The sequence below is a fragment of the Zophobas morio genome, unplaced genomic scaffold, assembly GCF_036711695.1.
Source record: "Zophobas morio isolate AGI-343-1 ecotype UQ-CSIRO unplaced genomic scaffold, CSIRO_AGI_Zmor_V1 ptg000014l, whole genome shotgun sequence".
Classification (NCBI taxonomy): Eukaryota; Metazoa; Arthropoda; class Insecta; order Coleoptera; family Tenebrionidae; genus Zophobas; species Zophobas morio.
In genome coordinates, this window is record NW_026972119.1 from 22,691,897 (window position 1) to 22,711,816 (window position 19,920).

Here is a 19,920-nt window from a genome sequence, read left to right on the forward strand (position 1 = left end):
GAGTTTTGAAATGTTTCAATATTTCGATTAAATTTTTTGATTTTTCGACTTCTCGATTTCTCGATTTTTTACTTTTTCGATTTTTCAATTTTTCAATTAATATTTCTTTTTTTTTAATTTCAGATTTTCCAATTTTTCAGTTCTTTGATGTCTCTATCTTTTTGTATTTTTCGCTTTCGATTTTTCTTACAGTTATAGATTTTATGATTTTTTAATGTTTCGATATTCCGATTTTTCGAGTTTTAAATAGTTCGATATTTTGAATTTTCGTTTTTTTTAATTTCTCAATTTTTTCAATTTTTCAGTTATTCTTTTTCTCTATTTTTAAATTTTTTGAGTTTTTGAATTTTAGATTTTTCTGAAGTTTCGATTTCTCCATGTTCCAATTTTTCGACTTCTGGGTTTAAAATTTTTAGATTCATGAACTCTTCGATATTTTAACTGTTCATTTTTGTAATTTTTAGATTTTTCGATTGTTCAATCTCTCCATTTTTCGATTTTTTCAATTTTAAAATTTTCAATTTTTCAATTTGTAATTTTTCGATTTTTTGACTTCTCGACTCTTCGATTTCTCGATCTTTTGATGTTTGGATTTCTGGATGTTTCATCTTCTCAGTTTTTCAGTGTTTCGATTTCTCAGTTTTTCAATTTCCCAATTTTTCGACGTTTCAGTTTTGGGAGTTTTCAGTTTATCGATTTTTTGGTTTTTCTATTTTACAATTTTTTCATTTTTCGACTTTTATACATATACAGGGTGATTCAAAAATGGCGCTCAACTCACCGGTACATCATCAAGTTCACAGGTACAAGTTCGAGAAAAGTCATTAAAAAATTCCTCACGTCAATTTGACGTTCACTACAAAATTAAAATATAACAATAAATAAACCGACGAATCAGAGTCGACATTTCTATAAATGTTAGACGTTAAATGTCTTTCCGAATACTTTCTAAATAATTGTAGTTTAAGATTCTCTCGATATGTCAGTTCTGTTCTGGTGATAATATTAAACAAGATAACGTTTACAAGTACGGAATTTTGGAAAGTCGTCACACGTTGATTAACCAAACACTGGTAACTATTTTAATTCTATTTCGACTTAGTAGAGCAGAAACTTGACTCACTTGTCTGCTTTAACACACTCAGATCACCAAGGTCACACACTCGGTTTTTTCCGAAATCCGCCAACTACATCGCGATATTCCTCCCAACGCCAAAAGCATTTCCCGTTAAATAACGATCAAATTCTGCCAATAAACAAGAAATTTTATTGCGACGCCATGCTGCGTCCAATAAAAATATAATGATGAAAGGTTCTGAAAGTCGTGAACAGTCGACTTTTTTTTTTCTACAGTAATAAACAGGAAGATTTTTATTCCATTGTTAAACGGCGATAAAAATTTTACAGTAAACAACACAAGCAGCCATTATTTGCTTTTTTTTGTCTTTCAAGCACAGACTTAAGTTAGAGCCGAAATAGTGTGAGAATACTCGCTCAAAAACCGATTCTCATTTTTGAACAGCCTATAGCTTATAATTTCAGTTGATTAACGCTATTAAATGACGCGGTTCGTTTATTTAGCACTCCCAGGACAATTAACGTCCACCGAACTGCATAAAGTCCACAATGCACCATTTTAATTATCTCCAACGCGGTTATTTTCGTCAACCAGTCGACCAACCTAAAATACTTGTCGCGTCCCAGTTTCCCGCCGGATCTTCCATTTGCGAGTGAAAACTGGAACTCCGAGGTTAGGGCGCATCTAGCAGTGGCGTAAATAGCACCCCCGCAGATCCCGCAATGCGCTCGAGGAACGAGTTTTTATATTTTTTCTTTTTCTCAATTTGAAATTTTTCAGTTTTTGGATTTTTCAATTTTTTTTGTTTTCAATTTTTCGTTTCTTCAATTTTTGAGTTGCAGGTTTTCTAATTTTCATTTTAGATATGTAATAATAATTATAATTTTTATTAGAGTTGTTCACTTTTTCAATTTTTCGTTTTTGGAATTTTTTAATTTTTCGATCTTTGAATGTTAGTTTTTGGACTTTACGAACATTTTTCGATTTAATTCGTTCTTTGATTCATTAATTTTTTCTCGATTTCTAGTTTTTCAATGTTTCTATTTTTCGTTTCTTCAGTTCTACAATTTTGTCAAATAAATGTTACATAAATTTAAAAAAAAGTAACAGTGTACCTATGGTCTATGAATCCGTGTTGAATTTTTATCTTCGACATCGAAATTTTTGTGGAAAAATAAAACAAAATTGAATTACAATTTTTCGATTTCTTGATTTCTCGATTTTTTGTTTACTTAATTTTTCGATATTTCAGTTTTACAATTTTTGCAATTTAAAAAAAAATCATTTTTACATTTCTCAATTTCTCTATTAATCAATTCTTTGATTTTTCGACTTTTCCTCTTTCCAATTTATCGATTTCTCAAGTTTCCGTTGTTCCAATTTTGGGATTTTTCAATATCTCCAATTTTTTAATTTAAAATTTTTCACTTTTTTGATATATCGATTTCTCGATCTTCCGATTTTTAAAATTTCTGATTTTTCGAATTTTGAATATTTTGATTTTTCGTTTTTTTAAGTTTAAATATGTATTTCAGTTTTAAATTTTCCGGTTTTTCGATTTCGGGCTATTTCGATTTCTGCATTTCTCGGATCTTTTGATGTCTCAATTTTTTAATTTCGATTTCTCGACTTTTCCATTTTTCAATTTTTATCTCTTCAAGTTTTTAGATTTTTAAAATTCTCCATTTTTCGATTTTATGTTTTGTTATGCTTCGATCTCCCGATTTTAACCTTTTTAACGTGTATTCCAATTTTTCGATTTTGGAATTTTCGATTTCTTACATCTCGATTTTTCGTTTTTTCGATTTTAAAATGTTTTTACTTTTCGTTCTTTTTTTCGATTCTGGATTTTTCAAGTTTTCGATTTCTCAATTTTTCAACATTTCAATTTTGAGAATGTCTATATTTTTCAGTTTTTTGATATTTTCATTTTTCAACTTTTTAAATTTTAATTTTTCGACTTACCGGAAATCAATTTTTGGGTTTTTCAATTTTTCGACTTTTCAGTTTTGAGATTTTTCAATTTGTCGATTTTTTGGTTTTTCATTTCTTCAGTTTTTCGGTTTTTCAAGTTTTCGAATTTTTAAATTTAAAATTTTTCAATTTTTCGATTTTATTTTTTTTACGTTCCGAATATCCGATTTTAATTTTTTTTTATGCTTTTCAATTTTTGGTTTTTCTAAATTTTCATTTTTCCATTTCTCAATTTCTCGATTTTTCGACTTTTTGATTTTGTGTTGTTTTTAAATGTTAAATTTTTCGTTATTGTTTTTCTATTTTTTAAATTTTAGATATTTAGATTTTTCGACATCTTGAATTCTCGATCTTTTTTCAGTTTGAATTCCTCGGTTTTTCGATTTTCCAAAATTTCGATTTTTCAATCTTTCGATTTTTGAAAATTTTCGATTTCTCGATTTTTCAGTTTTTGATTTTCCAACTTTTAGATGTTTCAAATTTTAGAGTTTGCAAATTTCACGAGTTTACAGTTTTGAATTTCGTCAATTTTTCAATTTGCAATATTTCCTTTGGGTTTTTAATTTTCTTAATTTTTTCAATTTTCCGTTTTTTTAATTTTTCATTTGCAGTTTTTCTAGTTTTCATTTTAATTATGTAACACTCCTAATAATTATAATTTTTAAAGTTGTTCACTTTTTCAGTTTTTCGTTTTTGGAATTTTTCAATTTTTCGGTGGTTGAATGTCACAGTTTTTGGACTTTACAATTTTCAAGATTTTATAATTTTTCGATTTTACAATTTTTGGATTTTCCAATTTTTCAATTCGAATGGTTTTTCTTCTTTCCCATTCTTCGATTCATTAATTTTTTTTTAGATTTTTAAGTTTCTCGGTTTTTAGTTTTTCATTGTTTCAATTTTTCATTTTTTCGAGTTTTTAGTTTTTCGAATAAACAAAATCGAAAAATTGTAAAACTGAAAAAGTTCGAAATGAAAGCTTCGAAATATAAAAAAATTGGAAATCAAGAACTTAAAAAATCAAAGATTGAAAATGTAAAAAATTGAATAAATAAAAAATTATAAAATCCAAAGAAACATTGAAAAAATAAAGATAATGGAAAAATGAAAAATTGTGATATAAAATCAAGAAAATGAAAATTACAAAATCGGGAAAATGAAAATATCGAAAATCTGAAAAATATAGAAATTGAAAAATTCCCAAAATTGCGATGTTTAAAATTGAGATAGCGAAAACTTAAAAATCGAGAAATCGAAAAATTGAAACACATTAAAAAATTTAAATCGGGAAATCGAAACATAAAGATTATAAAAGGGAAAAATGAAAAATTTTAAAAATCGAAAATTTAAAATATATACTCGAAAATTTTGAAAATCGAAAAACCAAGAAATCGAAATCGAAAATTTGAGACTTCAAAATATCGAGAAATCGAAATAGGCCGAAATCGGAAAATTCAAAATTGAAATATTTACTTAAAAAAAAGATAAACGGAAAAATCGAAAAACTCAAAAAAATCGATAAACCTAGACTTGAGAAACAGAAAATTCCAAAAATCGAAAAATTGAAATACAGATGCAAAAGTTTAAAAAATCGAAGTTAAAAAATCGTAAAAACAAATTCCATTCGATTTTCCGTTTTATCGATTTTGCAATTTTTTGAAGTATAAAAAAATTGGAAATCAAGAACTTAAAAAATCAAAGTTTGAAAATGTAAAAAATTGAATAAACAAAAAATTATAAAATTCAAAGAAACATTCAAAAAATAAAGATAATGGAAAAATGAAAAATTGTGATATAAAATCAAGAAAATGAAAATTACAAAATCGGGAAAATGAAAGTATCGAAAATCTGAAAAATATAGAAATTGAAAAATTCCCAAAATTGCGATGTTTAAAATTGAGATAGCGAAAACTTAAAAATCGAGAAATCGAAAAATTTTTAAAATTGGAAAATTGAGATATGAGAAATCGAAAATTCCAAAAATGGAAAAATTGAAACACATTAAAAAATTAAAATCGGGAAATCGAAACATAAAGATTATAAAAGGGAAAAATGAAATATTTAAAAAATCGAAAATTTAAAATATGTACTAGAAAAATCGAAAATTTTGAAAATCGAAAAACCAAGAAATCGAAATCGAAAAATTGAGACTTCAAAAGATCGAGAAATCGAAATAGGCCGAAATCGGAAAATTCAAAATTGAAATATTTACTTAAAAAAAAGATAAACGGAAAAATCGAAAAACTCAAAAAAATCGATAAACCTAGACACGAGAAACAGAAAATTCCAAAAATCGAAAAATTGAAATACAGATTAAAAAATTTAAAAAATCGAAGTTAAAAAATCGTAAAAACAAATTCCATTCGATTTTCCGTTTTATCGATTTTGCAATTTTTTGTTTCTTCAATTTTTTCCAATTTTTTAATTTTCCGATTTTTCAATTTTTCGAATTTTCTACTTTTCGAATAAACAAAATGGAAAAGTTATAAAATAGAAAAATTGTAAAATTGAAAACTCAAAATGAAACAACGCAAAAGTATAAAATGAAGGCTTCGAGAAATCTAAAAACTTGAGAAATTGAAGAAACGGAAAATTCAAAAATCGAAAGATTAAAAATTGAGAAACTTAAAAATCGAAAAATTGCGCTCGAAAACACGAAAATTATTGTAAAATCTAAATATTGAAAATTGGAAAATCGAGGAATTGAAAATGTGAAAAATTGAATAAACGAAAAATTGTGATATCAAATCCAAAAATGAAAATTAAAAAATCGGGAAAATGGTAAAAAAAAAATGAAGAACTTGAAACAACATCATTACGCCGAATATGTTCATTGCGCTACACATAACCTCAATTTAGTCCTTAATGATTCTGTTAAGAATGTACCAGGAATTTCCGCATTTTATGATTTAATAAATGCTATATACGTCTATTTCAGTGAGAGTTTACCGAGATGGCAACAACAACAACAACATTGAGATGAAAGAAAATGATAAGTGTGTTATAAAAAAAACTTTAAAAAAGTTATGCCCCACCAGATGGTCATCGAGATTTGATTCTCTAATTGCCATTAGATATAATCTCTCAACAGTTATGAGCTGAAATTATTTTAACATCAAAAAAGAAAAGTGAAATAGATGAAGCTGTAGCTCTTCGTAAAAAAATGGATTCATTTGAATTTGTTGCTCTATTAGTATTTCAATGCAAAATTTTAGAAAATGTTAATTTGGTCTCAAAAACTTTACAGAGTTCAAATATTACTTTAGATGAGGCTTGTAAATGGATGGAACATCTAAAAGGCAAATTTCAAAGTATACGTGACAATTTTGAACAAATAATGGAGGAATCAAGGAAATGTGCTGATACCTGGAAAATTAACAATTCTTTTTCAAATAAACGTATAAAAAAAGTAAAACTGTTTCATGACGAATTATGTGAAGATACCGTTTTCAAAGATCCCACTGAAAAATTTAAAACAACCGTTTTCTATCCTGCTCTTGATATTTTAAATATTTAAATTAAAGATAGGTTTGAAAGCATGAAAAACGTCAGAAACTATTTTTCTTTTCTGGAACCACAGGAAATGTTGAATAGTACAGACGAAGAATTTGTGGAGGCAGCATCAAAGTTGGCAAATAAATACGAAGAAGATATTTCTAGTGCAATCTGTGGGCAAATCGTTAGTTTTAAAAACATTGTTGTTGGTGAAATTATTCAGCAAAAAATAACTGAAATTACAGATATTGCCAAGTTTCTGTTTATGGACAATAATTTTTTAACGGCAGAAAGATCTTTTTCTAAATTAAAATTAATTAAATCATATTTGTGAAGTACGATGAGTCAAAAACAATTAACCAACTTAGCTGTGTTGAGCATTGAGTGTGATCGATCTCAAAAACTAGATCTCGACAGTGTCATACGCGAATTTATGAACTCTCGACAACGTCGAATGAAGCCAGTATAATCAATTAACAATTTTTAAAAATTATTATGTGTATAAATTATTATTATTTGTAAATCTGTGTTATTCGGCGCCACAACTGGTAAACCAGTAATTTCATATTAATTTTATATTACTTTTTAAATTTGGTGTATGGGGGCGCTTACTATAAACTGCGGGGGGACGCAGTGGAAGTTAGCTACGCCACTGGTATCTAGCATTTGCCGCCTCCCCAAGATCGCGATCCGATCGCTCACGCTAAATTGAACTCATTATCGGCTGATACTTTAAGTGCCACAAGCATTTGCTGAATTATATAAGATTGTACTTTATGTATGCGGCGACCTTGAGAACGAACTGGAACTATCGCGACATAAATTTCAATCCGCGCTTGTCATTCCTTTCAACGGTTAAAATGCGCCAAGTTCTGTTTACAGAACAGTTTATAAGTGTTTTAGATGTACTGGACGTTACCTGTATCAGCTAGATCCGGCCGACTCGAACAAGTGGAATCGTTTAATAAACACTGAAAAGTCGGCTCAATTATCAAGTTCGCGGGAATAATTGGGTACAGTTTGGGGCATAAGCGGAGAAAGTTCGTGATCAACAAAATCTCTTATGGAAGTGAAAGTTGGCAAAATGTAATAAACAGTTATTATGATGTCACGAATGCCACCGATCAAGTAGGTGCCGCAAAGTGCATCAAGTGGGTACTCGATCGGAAACTTGTTTGTTGGACTAATTTTATAATGTTTGGACGTGTCGCAACTTATCTTCACTTTCGAGCGAATTTGTTTATTATTCATTTAAGCGGTTTACATACCTAAATTTTTCTTGTAAAATAATTCGATATCCAGAAATATGTGAACGGCAACAACTCCCTCTGTTTCGGAATTAATTAATTCATCAAGTTCCCCGCGTCTATTAGACCCGATAAAACGTGACAGATGGCTAAGAACACTGTCGTCACGAAGCGGCAAATTATGAATTTTTGGACGTGAAAAACACTGTTAACGCAGAATTAATTTTCAAAGCTTTGTGTGGCAGCTCATTTTCCGGCTATTGTCAGAATTTTCTTGTATAAAAATCGCGAGGAAACTTAATTTGGCACAACGATGCATCGAGGTGGCGTAAATTTAATTTTGTGCGAGTTTGTGGGTGATTCGATTTTTCTTTCATAAATCATGAGAGTGTTGTAGTCGACGGTGGGTGGGATTTGTTTTAGAATCAATTTACTGAATGTGGAAAGTTATTGTTGTGTGTTTTTTGTTTTTTTTTTTGTTATTGAGGAACAGGTGATATCGATTTGACTAAAAATATCGGAAACGATACTTGTTGGACAAAAAACTAGCTTTAACTTTGAGATTGAAGTGACTTCCAAAAATAAGTTTAACCTTTGTGTTCTGTAAGAACAAAATGAAAAAGTTTGGTGGATGAAACTGATTTTTTTAGCAAAGTAAACTTTTTCACTTGTTATAAGCTATCTATACAAAACTCACTTGACATACACCTTGTAAAACTTTTATGACTTAAGCGGCTTAAGCCAAACCCGCAAGGATTATTACTGTCCATTGTTGCCACAAGGGAACTGTAAAGTTTTACTAAGTATATGTGACTGAGTTAAGTTATACAATAGCCAGTTTGACTTATTTAGAGTGCGTTGGCTTAAGCCGCTTAAGTCATAAAAGTTTTACAAGGTCTAAGTCAAATGAGTTTTGTATAAATTGATGTTGTATTGTCATTTTTGAATCATTTTGTACATGTAAAAGTCGAAAAAATTTAATGATCGAGCAATCGAAACATCAAAAGATCAAAAAATCTATAATGTATAGTCAAAAAATTGGAAATTTCAGAAATTGAAAAATCGAGAAACCGAAAAATTGAAAAAATCGGGAAATCGAAACATCAAAAAATCGTAAAACTGAAAAATCGAGATACTGAAAACTTTCCATAAAACCGAAATGTCAAAAAATTGAAAATCGAAACATCCAAAAAATTTGAAAATGGAAAAGCCGAAAAGTTGAAAAATCGAGGAACTGAAAAATCGAAATATGGAAAAATTGAAACATCAAAATATTGAAAATCGAAATTAAAAAATTTTTAATTACAAAAATCCATAAATTGAAAAAGCGAAAAATTGAACTGAAAAAACCAAGATCGAAAATACTAAAAATGGAAAAATTGAATTACCGAATGCGAAAAATCTAAAAGCGTTAAGCCGAAAAACCCAAAGATGGAGAAATTGCAATAAAAAACTGGAAAATCTAAAATTTAAATAGTCGAAAAATCGAAAATCCAAAAAATCAAAAACCTGAAAAATCGAGGAATTTGAGAATTGAAAATTCGGAAAACTTAAAGATCGAAAAATCTAAAACCGATAAGTCGAAAAAACGAAAGATCGAGAAACCGAAACAAAAAAACTGGACAATCTAAAATTCAAAATAGAAAAGTCGACTGACTGAAAAATCAAAAAATCGAAATGTCTAAAATTTTTAATATGGACAAATTGAAGAATCGAAAAACTAAATAATGGAGAAATCAAAGTCGAAAAATTGAAAAATCGAATTATTGAAAAATCCCAAATAAACCGAAAAATTGGAAAACAAGAAAAATTGAATCGAAAAATTGGAAAATTCCAAAACTGAAACAGAAAAATCCAAAGATCGAGAAATCGAAACAAAAGAACTGAAAAATCTGAAATTTAAGATTTCCAAAAAATTGAAAAACTGAAAAATCGAAAATTTTAAAAATTGAGAAATTGAAATATCGAATCATTGGAAAATCGTGAAATCTAAAATTGAAAAGCTGAATAGTCACAAATTAAAGAATCGAACAATTAAACGATTGAAAACTTCAAAACTGACATAACGAAAAATTGAAATATCGAAGCAAAAGTTTAAAATTCGAAACATTGAGAAACTGGAACCTCAAAAGATCGTGAAATTAAAATGTCGAAAAGAACGAAAAATTGAAATATCGAAGCAAAAGTTTAAAATTCGAAACATTGAGAAACTGGAACCTCAAAAGATCGTGAAATTAAAATGTCGAAAAGTCGAAAAATCGTAAAATTGAGAATTCGAAATGGTCCAAAATCGAAAAATCGATAAATTGAACAATCGCAAAATTGGTAAATCGAAAATTTGAAAAATCGAAGAAAAATTCCAAAATTGAAACATCGAAATGAAAAATCGAAAAATTGATAAATCAAAAACCTGAAAAATCGAAAAATTGGGGAATTGAAATACCGAAAAACTGAAAAATTGTAAAATTGAAAAACCGAATGTTGAAAAATCAAAAGATCGAGAAATCGAAACAAAAAAACTGGAAAATCTAAAATTTAAATAGTCAAAAAATCGAAAATCCAAAAAATCAAAAACCTGAAAAATCGAAGAATTTGAGAACTGAAAATTCGGAAAACTTAAAGATCGAAAATTCTAAAACCGATAAGTCGAAAAAACGAAAGATCGAGAAACCGAAACAAAAAAATTGGACAATCTAAAATTCAAACATTCGAAAAATTAAAAAAATAGAAAAATCGACTAACTGAAAAATCAAAAAATCGAAATGTCTGAAATTTTAAAAATTGAAAATTTTAAATATGGACAAATTGAAGAATCGAAAAACTAAATGATGGAGAAATCAAAGTCAAAAAATTGAAGAATCGAATTATTGAAAAATCCCAAATAAACCGAAAAAATTGAAAAACAAGAAAAATTGAATCGAAAAATTGGAAAATTCCAAAACTGAAACATAGAAAAATCCAAAGATCGAGAAATCGAAACAAAAAAACTGAAAAATCTGAAATTTAAAATTTCCAAAAAATTGAAAAACTGAAAACTTGAGAAATTAAAATATCGAATCATTGGAAAATCGTGAAATCTATAACTGAAAAGCTGAATAGTCAAAAATTAAAGAATCGAACAATCAAACGATTGAAAACTTCAAAACTGACATAACGAAAAATTGAAATATGGAAGCAAAATTGGATCTAAACATCGAAAACCAAAAAAATGAAAAATTTAAAAACTTAGAAATTTAAAACCTAGAATTAGAAAAATCGAAAGATCGACAAATCGAAACAAAAATACTGGAAAATCTAACATTTAAAAATTCGCAAATTGGAAAAATAGAAAAATCAAAGAACTGAAAAATGGGAATTTGAAAATTCTAAAATTTAAAAAGTTAAAAAATGAAAATATCGAAGAATTGAAGAATCGAAAAATTGAAAAATTAAAAAATATAAAATTTCAAAATTGAAAATTGAGGACTCGAAAAAGTAAAGAATTGGAAATTTGAAAAAGTAAAATAATTGAGAGAGAAATCGAAAAATCGAAAAATTGAACAATCCAAACATAGAAATCTCATAAACCAAAAATTTGAAAAATCGCAAAATTAAAAATTTTAAAAATTGAAAAATTTAAAATCGATGAGTCGAAAAATCGTAAGATGGAGAAATCGAAAAATAATCGAAAATTTGAAACATCGGAAAATTAAAAAACCGAAAAATCGAAACAAACTGAAGAACTGAAAAATCGAAAAATTTAAAATTTGAAAAATCGAAATATTAAAAATCCCAAAAATGGTACATCGAAAATTTGAAAAATCGAAGAAAAATTGGAAAATTCCAAAATTGAAACATCGAAATGAAAAATCGAAAAATTGATAAATCAAAAACCTGAAAAATCGAAAAATTGGGGAACTGAAGTACCGAAAAATTGAAAAATTGTAAAATTGAAAAACCAAATGTTGAAAAATCAAAAGATCGAGAAATCGAAACAAAAAACTGGAAAATCTAAAATTTAAATAGTCGAAAAATCGAAAATCCAAAAAATCAAAAACCTGAAAAATCGAAGAATTTGAGAATTGAAAATTCGTAAAACTTAAAGATCGAAAAAAATGGTGGAATCAAAATATTAAAATATCGAAAAATTGGAAAATCGTGAAATCTAAAATTGAAACATTGAAAAGTCAAAAATTAAAGAATCGAACAATCGAACGATTGAAAACTGAAATATCGAAGCAAAATTGGATCCAAAAATCGAAAAACTGTTTAATGAAAAATTTTAAACCGAGAAGTCGAAAAATCGAAAGATCGAGAAATCGAAACAAAAATACTGGAAAATCTTAAAAATTTTAAAATTAAAAAAATAGAAAAATTTAAAAAGTTAAAATAACGAAAAATTGAAAAATCGAAAAATTGAGAAAAATCAAGACATAGAAAATTTCAAAATTGAGGACTCGAAAAAGTAAAGAATTGGAAAATTGAAAATGTAAAAGAATTGAGAGAGAAATCGAAAAATTAAAGAATGAAGAAATCGAAAAGTTGAAAAATTGAAGAATCGAAAGATGTACTGAAAAATCCCACAACTGAATTATCTAAAAATTGAAAAATTGAAAAATCTCGAAAAGTCGAAAAATCGTAAAACTGAGAATTCGAAATGGTCCAAAATCGAAAAATCAAGAAATTAAACAATCGAAACATGGAAATCTCGATACCGAGAAATTAAAAAATCGAAAAACTGAAAAATGGAAAAATTTATAAACCGAAAATTTGAAAAATCGCAAAATCAAGAATTTTAAAAATTGAAAAATGTAAAACCGATGTGTCGAAAAATCAAAAGATGGAGAAATCGAAATATCAAAAGATTTAAAAATCGAAAAGTAAAGGATCGAAAAATCGAAGTCGAAAAATTGATGGAAAATTAAAAAACCGAAAAATCTGAAACCGATACATCGATCGAAAAATCGAAACAAAAAATTGGAGAACTGAAAAATCGAAAAATCTAAAATTTAAAATTTGAAAAATCGAAAAAGTAAAAGATGAGAAATCAAAATCGAAAAATTATCGAAATATTGAAAAATCCCAACATTGATACATCGAAAAATTGAAAAATCGAAGAAAAATTGAATCGAAAAATTGGAAAATTTAAAACTTGAAACATCGAAAAAGTGAAAAATCGAAAAATTGATTACTCAAAAACTTGAAAAATCGAAAAATCGGGGAATTGAAATAGCGAAAAACTGAAAAATCAGAAAACTGAAAAACCGAAAGTCGAAAAATCAAAAGATCGAGAAATCGAAACAAAAAAACTGGAAAATCTTAAATTCAAAATTTCCAAAAAATTGAAAAACTAAAAAATCAAAGAAATTAAAAACCGACAAAAAAAATTGAAAAATTGAAAAATCTAAAATCGGAAGATCGATAGATCAAGAAACCGAAACTGGAATATATAAAATTCAAAAATTCGAAAAATTAAAAAATATAAAAATAGAAGAACTGAAAAATCTAAAAATCGAGAAATAGAAATATTAAGGGCCGGTTTATAGAACAGCGAGTTAAATATTTAATCCTCGATTAGTTTAACAGAGAATTAAAATGTGGAATATGAGCCCGTGATTGGTTAAAATATGCGCGTTGCCTCGCAACGGACCTCAGTTAAAAGTTAATCGCGAATTAACTTTAACGTCGCTTTCTATAAATCGGGTCCTAGAATTTTAAAAATTGAAAAATTTATATATTGAAAAACTGAAAAATGGAGGAATCAAGACTTTAAAATATCGAAAAATTGAAAATCGAAAAAGCAAAGGATGGAAAAATCAAAGTCGAAAAATCGAAGAATCGAAACATGTATTGAAAAATTGAAAAATCGAAGAAAAAAATCGAAAAATCTAACGATTGAAAAGTCGAAATATTGAAGAACGAAATACTGAAAAACCCAAAACTGAAATAACGAAAAATTAAAATATCGAAGAAAAATTGTATCGAAAAATTAAAAAATTTGAAAAATTAGAAACTTTAAAAATCGAAAAACAGAAAAATCCAAGAACTGAAAAATGAGAATTTCAAAAATCTGAAATTTAAAAGATGAAAAATAAAAATATCGAATTGAAGAATTGAAAAGAATCGGTAGAGAAATCGAAAAATTAAAGAATCGAGAAATCGAAAAGTCGAAAAATTGAAGAAAAATTTAATCGAAAAATTGAAAAATCCCAAAACTGAAACATTGAAAAATTGAGAAATCGAAGACCTGAAAAATTGAAAAGTTAGAGAATTGAAAAACTGAAAAATTGCGAATCCGAAAAGTCAAGAAATCAAAATATTTAAAAAGTCAAGAAATGAAAAATACGAAAAAAATCGAAACATCTAAAATTCAAAAATCGAAAAATCGGAGTCGAAAAATTGATGAATCGAAGAGAAATTTAATCGAAAATTTGAAAAATCGGAAAATCTAAAACCGATAAGTCAAAAAATCGAAAGATCGAGAAATCGAAAAAAGAAACTGAAGAACTGAAAAATCGAAAACCAAAATTTCAAAAAATCGAATAATTAAAACATCGAAAAAATAAAAAATCACGAAATCTAAAATTTAAAAATTGAAAAATCGAAAAAGTAAAGAATCGAGAAATCGAAACATCTAGAAGTCGAAAAATTGAAGAACCCAAAAATTGAAACGACCCAAAACTGACATATCGACAAACTGAAAAATCGAAGAAAAATTGGATTGAAAAACTGAAAAATCCTAAATGTGAAAAATCGAAAAGCTGAAAAATTGAAAAACCGAAAAATTGAAAAATTTAAAAACTGAAAAAAAAAGAATTAAGTAGTCTAAAAAATGAAGAATCCAAAAATTGAGAAAACGAAGAAAAAATGGATCGAAAAATCCTAAATATGAAAAATCGAAAAGCTGAAAAATTGAAACCTAAAAAATCCAAAAATTGGAGAATTGAAAAATCGAAAAATGTAAAAACCGATAAGTCGAAAAATTGAAAAATCAAAGAACAGAAGAATCGAGAATTTGAAAAATCAAGGAATCTAAATTTAAAAATTGAAAATTGAGGGCTCGAAAAAGGAAAAAATTGGAAAATCGAGAGAGAAATCGAAAAACCAAAGAATCGAAAAGTCGAAAAATCAAAAACTTTAATCGAAGTGTGTATTGAAAAATTCCAAAATTGAAATATGTATTGAAAAATTGAAAAACCGGAAAGTTGGAAAATTGAAAAACTGAAAAATCGTGAAATCGAAACATTAAAAAATCAAGAAATTGACAAAGGTGAAAAAAATCGAAAAATCGAGAAATCGAAAAATCAAAAAATCAAATATCGATTAATCGAGAAATTGAGAAATCGATAATTGGAAACTAATAACCACTTTTGACCGAATTTAATCTGCCAATAAATTCTTGGGTAACTAGATTACAAATCACACGGTATATTAACCTTGTATACCCCTTCATGTTGAAACTTTTAAAAAATATTTCGGATTAGACTTAAGGGCAATTTTTTGAAGTAACATCAAAATTATCAAAATTTTAACCATCTATCAGGTTGATGGTAACTTCAAGGCATGTAGTACATTTTTTAGAACAACTGGTTCCACAGTTTTAAAGTTCTAAAGTTTTATTGCACAATTTAATTTTTTTCGAAGACTTCCAAGATAAAAAATAATATTAAATCAAAAATTTAAATAAGATTTACTGATCACAATTTTGAGGTGACGTCATCAATTTGTTGTTGGGGATAAGGAAACAAAGTTTGACTAGGGTTAAACGATCTACACGACAATCTTAAAATTAACCCACAAATTCAGAGAAATCTGTCCAGTAATTTTGGAGATTTCGAGACTAATACAATCGTCAATTATTTGTTAAAAATTACAAGAAGATTGAAGATGTTAATCTTATGGATTATTATATTATAAATTATGATCTAGCATCTACTCATTTTCAACATTATAAAGCTGGATAGCGTTTGTTTAAAATTACAAATTATGTACTTGAATTAGAAAAAAATTGATCTAAGGTTATACACACTGAACTTTCCGCTCCTCTGAAGTACAGTCGAACCAATATTTAACGTCATACAAAAATGAACAAAACCAAGTACAGGAGTACGTTAATTTGTTAAATTTAAATAGCATTTATTACGCGAAATTTCGAGTTGACGTAACTAAATTGTTTTTCCGAGTACTTTCGAAAATTAACCGAAGAGATTTTGTTGATTTCTATTTACAAAGTTTATTTTCCACTGCATTTCATGCAAAATTCCAATCGTTTTTCCAGAATACTTCAATAGTTGGTTGATTTTTAGACATCTTGAAATCTCTTTCACATGTAAAAAAAACTCTGACGAGTTGTTGACAAATCAAAATTTATAATCGAAGTTGATTGACAACATTTCGAACGAAAACGATGTGATGCACAACAACTTTTGAAGAAATCGGGTCAATGAGTCCATTTAAAATACCAGCTTCTGAAAATGGCGATTGCAACCTTAAAAGGATTTTCGAAAACAGTTTAGTGTAATTTTTAAGAGTCTTTCTAAATTAAAACGCAAACTCATTGTATTTGCCGAAATAATAATGTAGAAGTGTGCCAATGTGAAAGTGACATGTAAAATAAATGTTACCAACATATCTAATAAGTTCAGACTTTTAACTTTTATAAAATTGATTAATAAATTACCTCGTGGTACCAATTTCTTTAAATATAAAAAAGAAAATCCTGACTTGTGTGCTTGAATTTAAGTTTTCTTTTTTTTACGCACTCATCACATGGTGGCACACAACGTGGAAGTCAAAGTTCAAAATTTATATTTACAAGTTGACACACTAAATCACCAAAATAGTTATACATCGCGTTTAACACTTAATCAAAGTTGTAATAATTTGTTTTTAATTATTCACTTCAAATAAAATTACAGATTGATTTATTGTTGTTATTATTGTTTTAATTGGTGTAAAAAAATCACACTTTTATTATGAATGAGCAACTGTGTTTTCCACCCATTTTTTTGAAACACAACTCCATCTCCGAGTGGGCGTTTCGGATATTTTCACCTAATGGAAATTTTGCGTAACGTGGGCTTGAAAGTGACAATACCTAGTGAATGTAAATTCCAAAAAATAAAATACAGCCGCGGTTATTTTTAGCCGGATTCCGCACCGCCACCAGTACCCTTTCCGCAAGGTCGTCATTCCGCGACCCCTAGCACCCCAAGCCTAACCCCGTCCATACCCTGCTGATCTTCCTGCTCCTGGGCTGTCGGGCCGTCTTGGCCAGGTCCGACGAAGACATCGCGGTTTGAAAAGACCGCGCGACGCACGGGCGTTTCTTCTCTTTCTCACTAGGACGTAGAGCACGCCACCGAAGAGCACTCACTCACACGCGTTCTAGGCGGGCGAAGGGCTCCCAGCGCCCCTTCCGCCCTCGGATGCTCCCATGTCGGCCGCAGTCCACGTGGTTCGCGCTATGGTGAGGCTTCCGACTGCTGTGAAAGCGCCCGACTTTGTAGTAAATATAAATTCACTAGATATAATTATAACGTCACCGGCGATGGCGGCCGAAACGCGCCCATTTCGATCAAGTCGTGGGCAATCGCGAGCCTACGCGGAACGAGCGGACGGGTTTCGCTATCGGTGGTGCGTCTTCAGGCGAGGGGTGCGAGTCGAGTGACGGGTGCGACCCGTTTAGGGGAATTCACCCTAAGTGGAGATGCGATAAAAGTGGAGTGAAGGGGCTACAGAGTGGTGCTTGCGTTTTATTGGTGGTGGTGATTTGTAATCGGGGAATTATGGCGGAAAATTAATTAGGTGACATAAGTTCGGAGATAAAGCGTGCGGTTATTGTTATTGGTTTGTCGCCGTAATTTTTGATTTGTCACGGAAACACGACAGGGATTTTATTTTTAGATTGCCGTGGTTTGGTAGTATTCCGAGTCGATTACTTCGAAAATATGAAAGTCTCCTATTATTTTTAATTATCCTGAAGATAATAAACTGTTTATGCAAATTACGAAATCACTAAATCTTTCTTCCTTTGATAAGGATTCTAACTTCTCAAAATGATAAATAGATAAGAGATCATAGACATAATAGATTAAATATTAAAACTGATTCGTCCCGTCTAAAAATTTGATGACGTCATTTGGAAAAACTTAAATTCTATTGGAACACCAGTACGGAAAAGAAGATCGATAGAAGAGCTAAACAAAAAAATATTCCAAAGAGTAAATAAAACAGCTATGATGTTAACGAAAGAAAATTTAAAAGGTGTATTATTAAGAACTGTCAACTTAGAAGAACTAATTAACTATGACATTAACGGAATTAAGGAAATGCACAAATCGAAAAACAATACAATTCAGAAGAAAAAACAAAAATTGAAAAAATACGGATGGGTAAAACAAAGAAAGCGTAAGAAGATGGAAAAAAAGGAAAACAAGAACACGAAAAATTGAGAAACAACGAAACAGAAAAGGAATTCTAAAACTATATCAAAAGATATCAAAAAGACAAAAACTACTCATAAAGAAATAAAAAAACTGTTTCCAAATTTTCCTTGAAGAAGAATCTTTACCAAACCATTTTGCCTCGGAAGTTAAATTGAAAATTAATACAGAAAATAAGAGTGGAAGAAGTTAAGACAAACAAAAAATGAGAAGACTACATGGAACAAAAAACAGTAGAATTCAGTCAAAAAACTAGCTTTGAAAAGAATTTATAGAGGAAGGAATTTATCAGAAAATGCGTACAGAGGAACAAAACAACCTCTGATGATAAAATTAAAAGTGGGTAAAACAAAGAAATCTGAAATAACATACAACATGCAGAAACTAAGATAACGTAAAAAGATGAAAAAATGCAACAAAACATGAAGCAAATTTGAAGAGAACAAAGAAAAAGGAAGAAAACGAAAAGGGAATTATAAATCTATATCAACAGAAATCAAAAAGACAAAAAGTACCCTTAGAGAAATAGATAAACTATTTCCAAATTTTTCTTGAAGGAGAATCAGCATTATCAAACCATTTTACAAAGAAATCTGAAATAACATACATACCCTCTTCACATATATAACATAAGAAGATGGAAAAAAGGCTAAATAACATGAAGGAAATTAGAAAAAGGAAGAACACGAAAAATTGAGAAACAAAAAAAAGACAAAAAGTACCCATAAAGAAATAGGAAAACGTTTTCCAAATTTTCCTTGAAGAAGTAAAACCATTTTTCGTCGGAAATTCAATTGAAAATTAATATAGGAAGTAAGAGAATGAAAGAAATTAAAACAAGAAAAAAAAAAGAGAAAAAAAGCAAACAACATGAATTAAATTTAGAGAGAAATAAGAAAAAAGAACACAAAAGATTGAGAAACAACTTAGTTATAAAAGAACAGAAAGTTGAGGAACGAATTAATCGTAGAAGTCGAGAACTGCAGTTAATTAAACTGAAGAAGAATCATCAAACTATTTTGCATTGGAAATAAAATTGTAAATGAATATAGAAAATAAGAGAATGACAGAAGTTGAGAAAGAAAAAAAAACAAATCAGAAAAGTACATGGAATGAAAAAATAACAGAATTCAGACGAAAAAATTGCCTTTGGAAGAATTTATAGAGGAAGAAATTTAGCAAAAAGTGAATACAGAGAAACAAAACAAAATCTGATGACAAAGTTAAAAGTTGGTAAAACAAATAAATCTGAAACAACTGTTGGAACTTTTAGTCCAACACACAAACCAAGAAAACATAAGAAGATGAAAAGAGGACAAAGCAACATGAAGCAAATTTGGAAAATATAGTCAAAAACAAGAAACAAGGGAAAGTAAGAACACGGAAAATTGAGATATAACAAAACAGAAAAAGAAGTATGAATTTATTTCAACAGAAATCAAAAGAACAAAAACTACTCATAGAGAAACAGAAAAACTCATTCCAAATTTTTCTTGATTGGAATAAAAAGAAAAGATAACATTAAACAATTAACTCTTGCTAAAGCACAAAGTCGAAAAACGAATTAATAGTAGAACTGAAAAATTAGCGTTCATGAAACTGGAGATGAATCATTAAATCATTTTGCATTGGAAATAAGATGAACTTTTCATTCTGAGCAGATAAAAGTATTCGGTGAAATAGAGATGGGGTGGGTGGGCGGGGT

The 19,920-nt window shown here is 28.5% G+C and overlaps 1 protein-coding gene across 3 annotated transcripts in view; it reads right to left on the reverse strand.

Annotated features, from left to right (window-relative positions):
• Window positions 1-19,920, reverse strand: part of LOC135128651 (monocarboxylate transporter 3) — a 126,385-nt gene that overhangs the window by 93,127 nt on the left and 13,338 nt on the right. The window contains exon 1 of one of the 3 annotated variants that reach the window (XM_064055619.1): window positions 17,003-17,292. The exons of the other annotated variants lie outside the window; for them this stretch is intronic. Coding sequence (XP_063911689.1) covers window positions 17,003-17,062 — 60 coding nt within the window. The 5' untranslated portion in view covers window positions 17,063-17,292. Of the gene's footprint in view, window positions 1-17,002; window positions 17,293-19,920 lie in introns of those variants that run through there. 3 annotated transcript variants of the gene reach the window in all.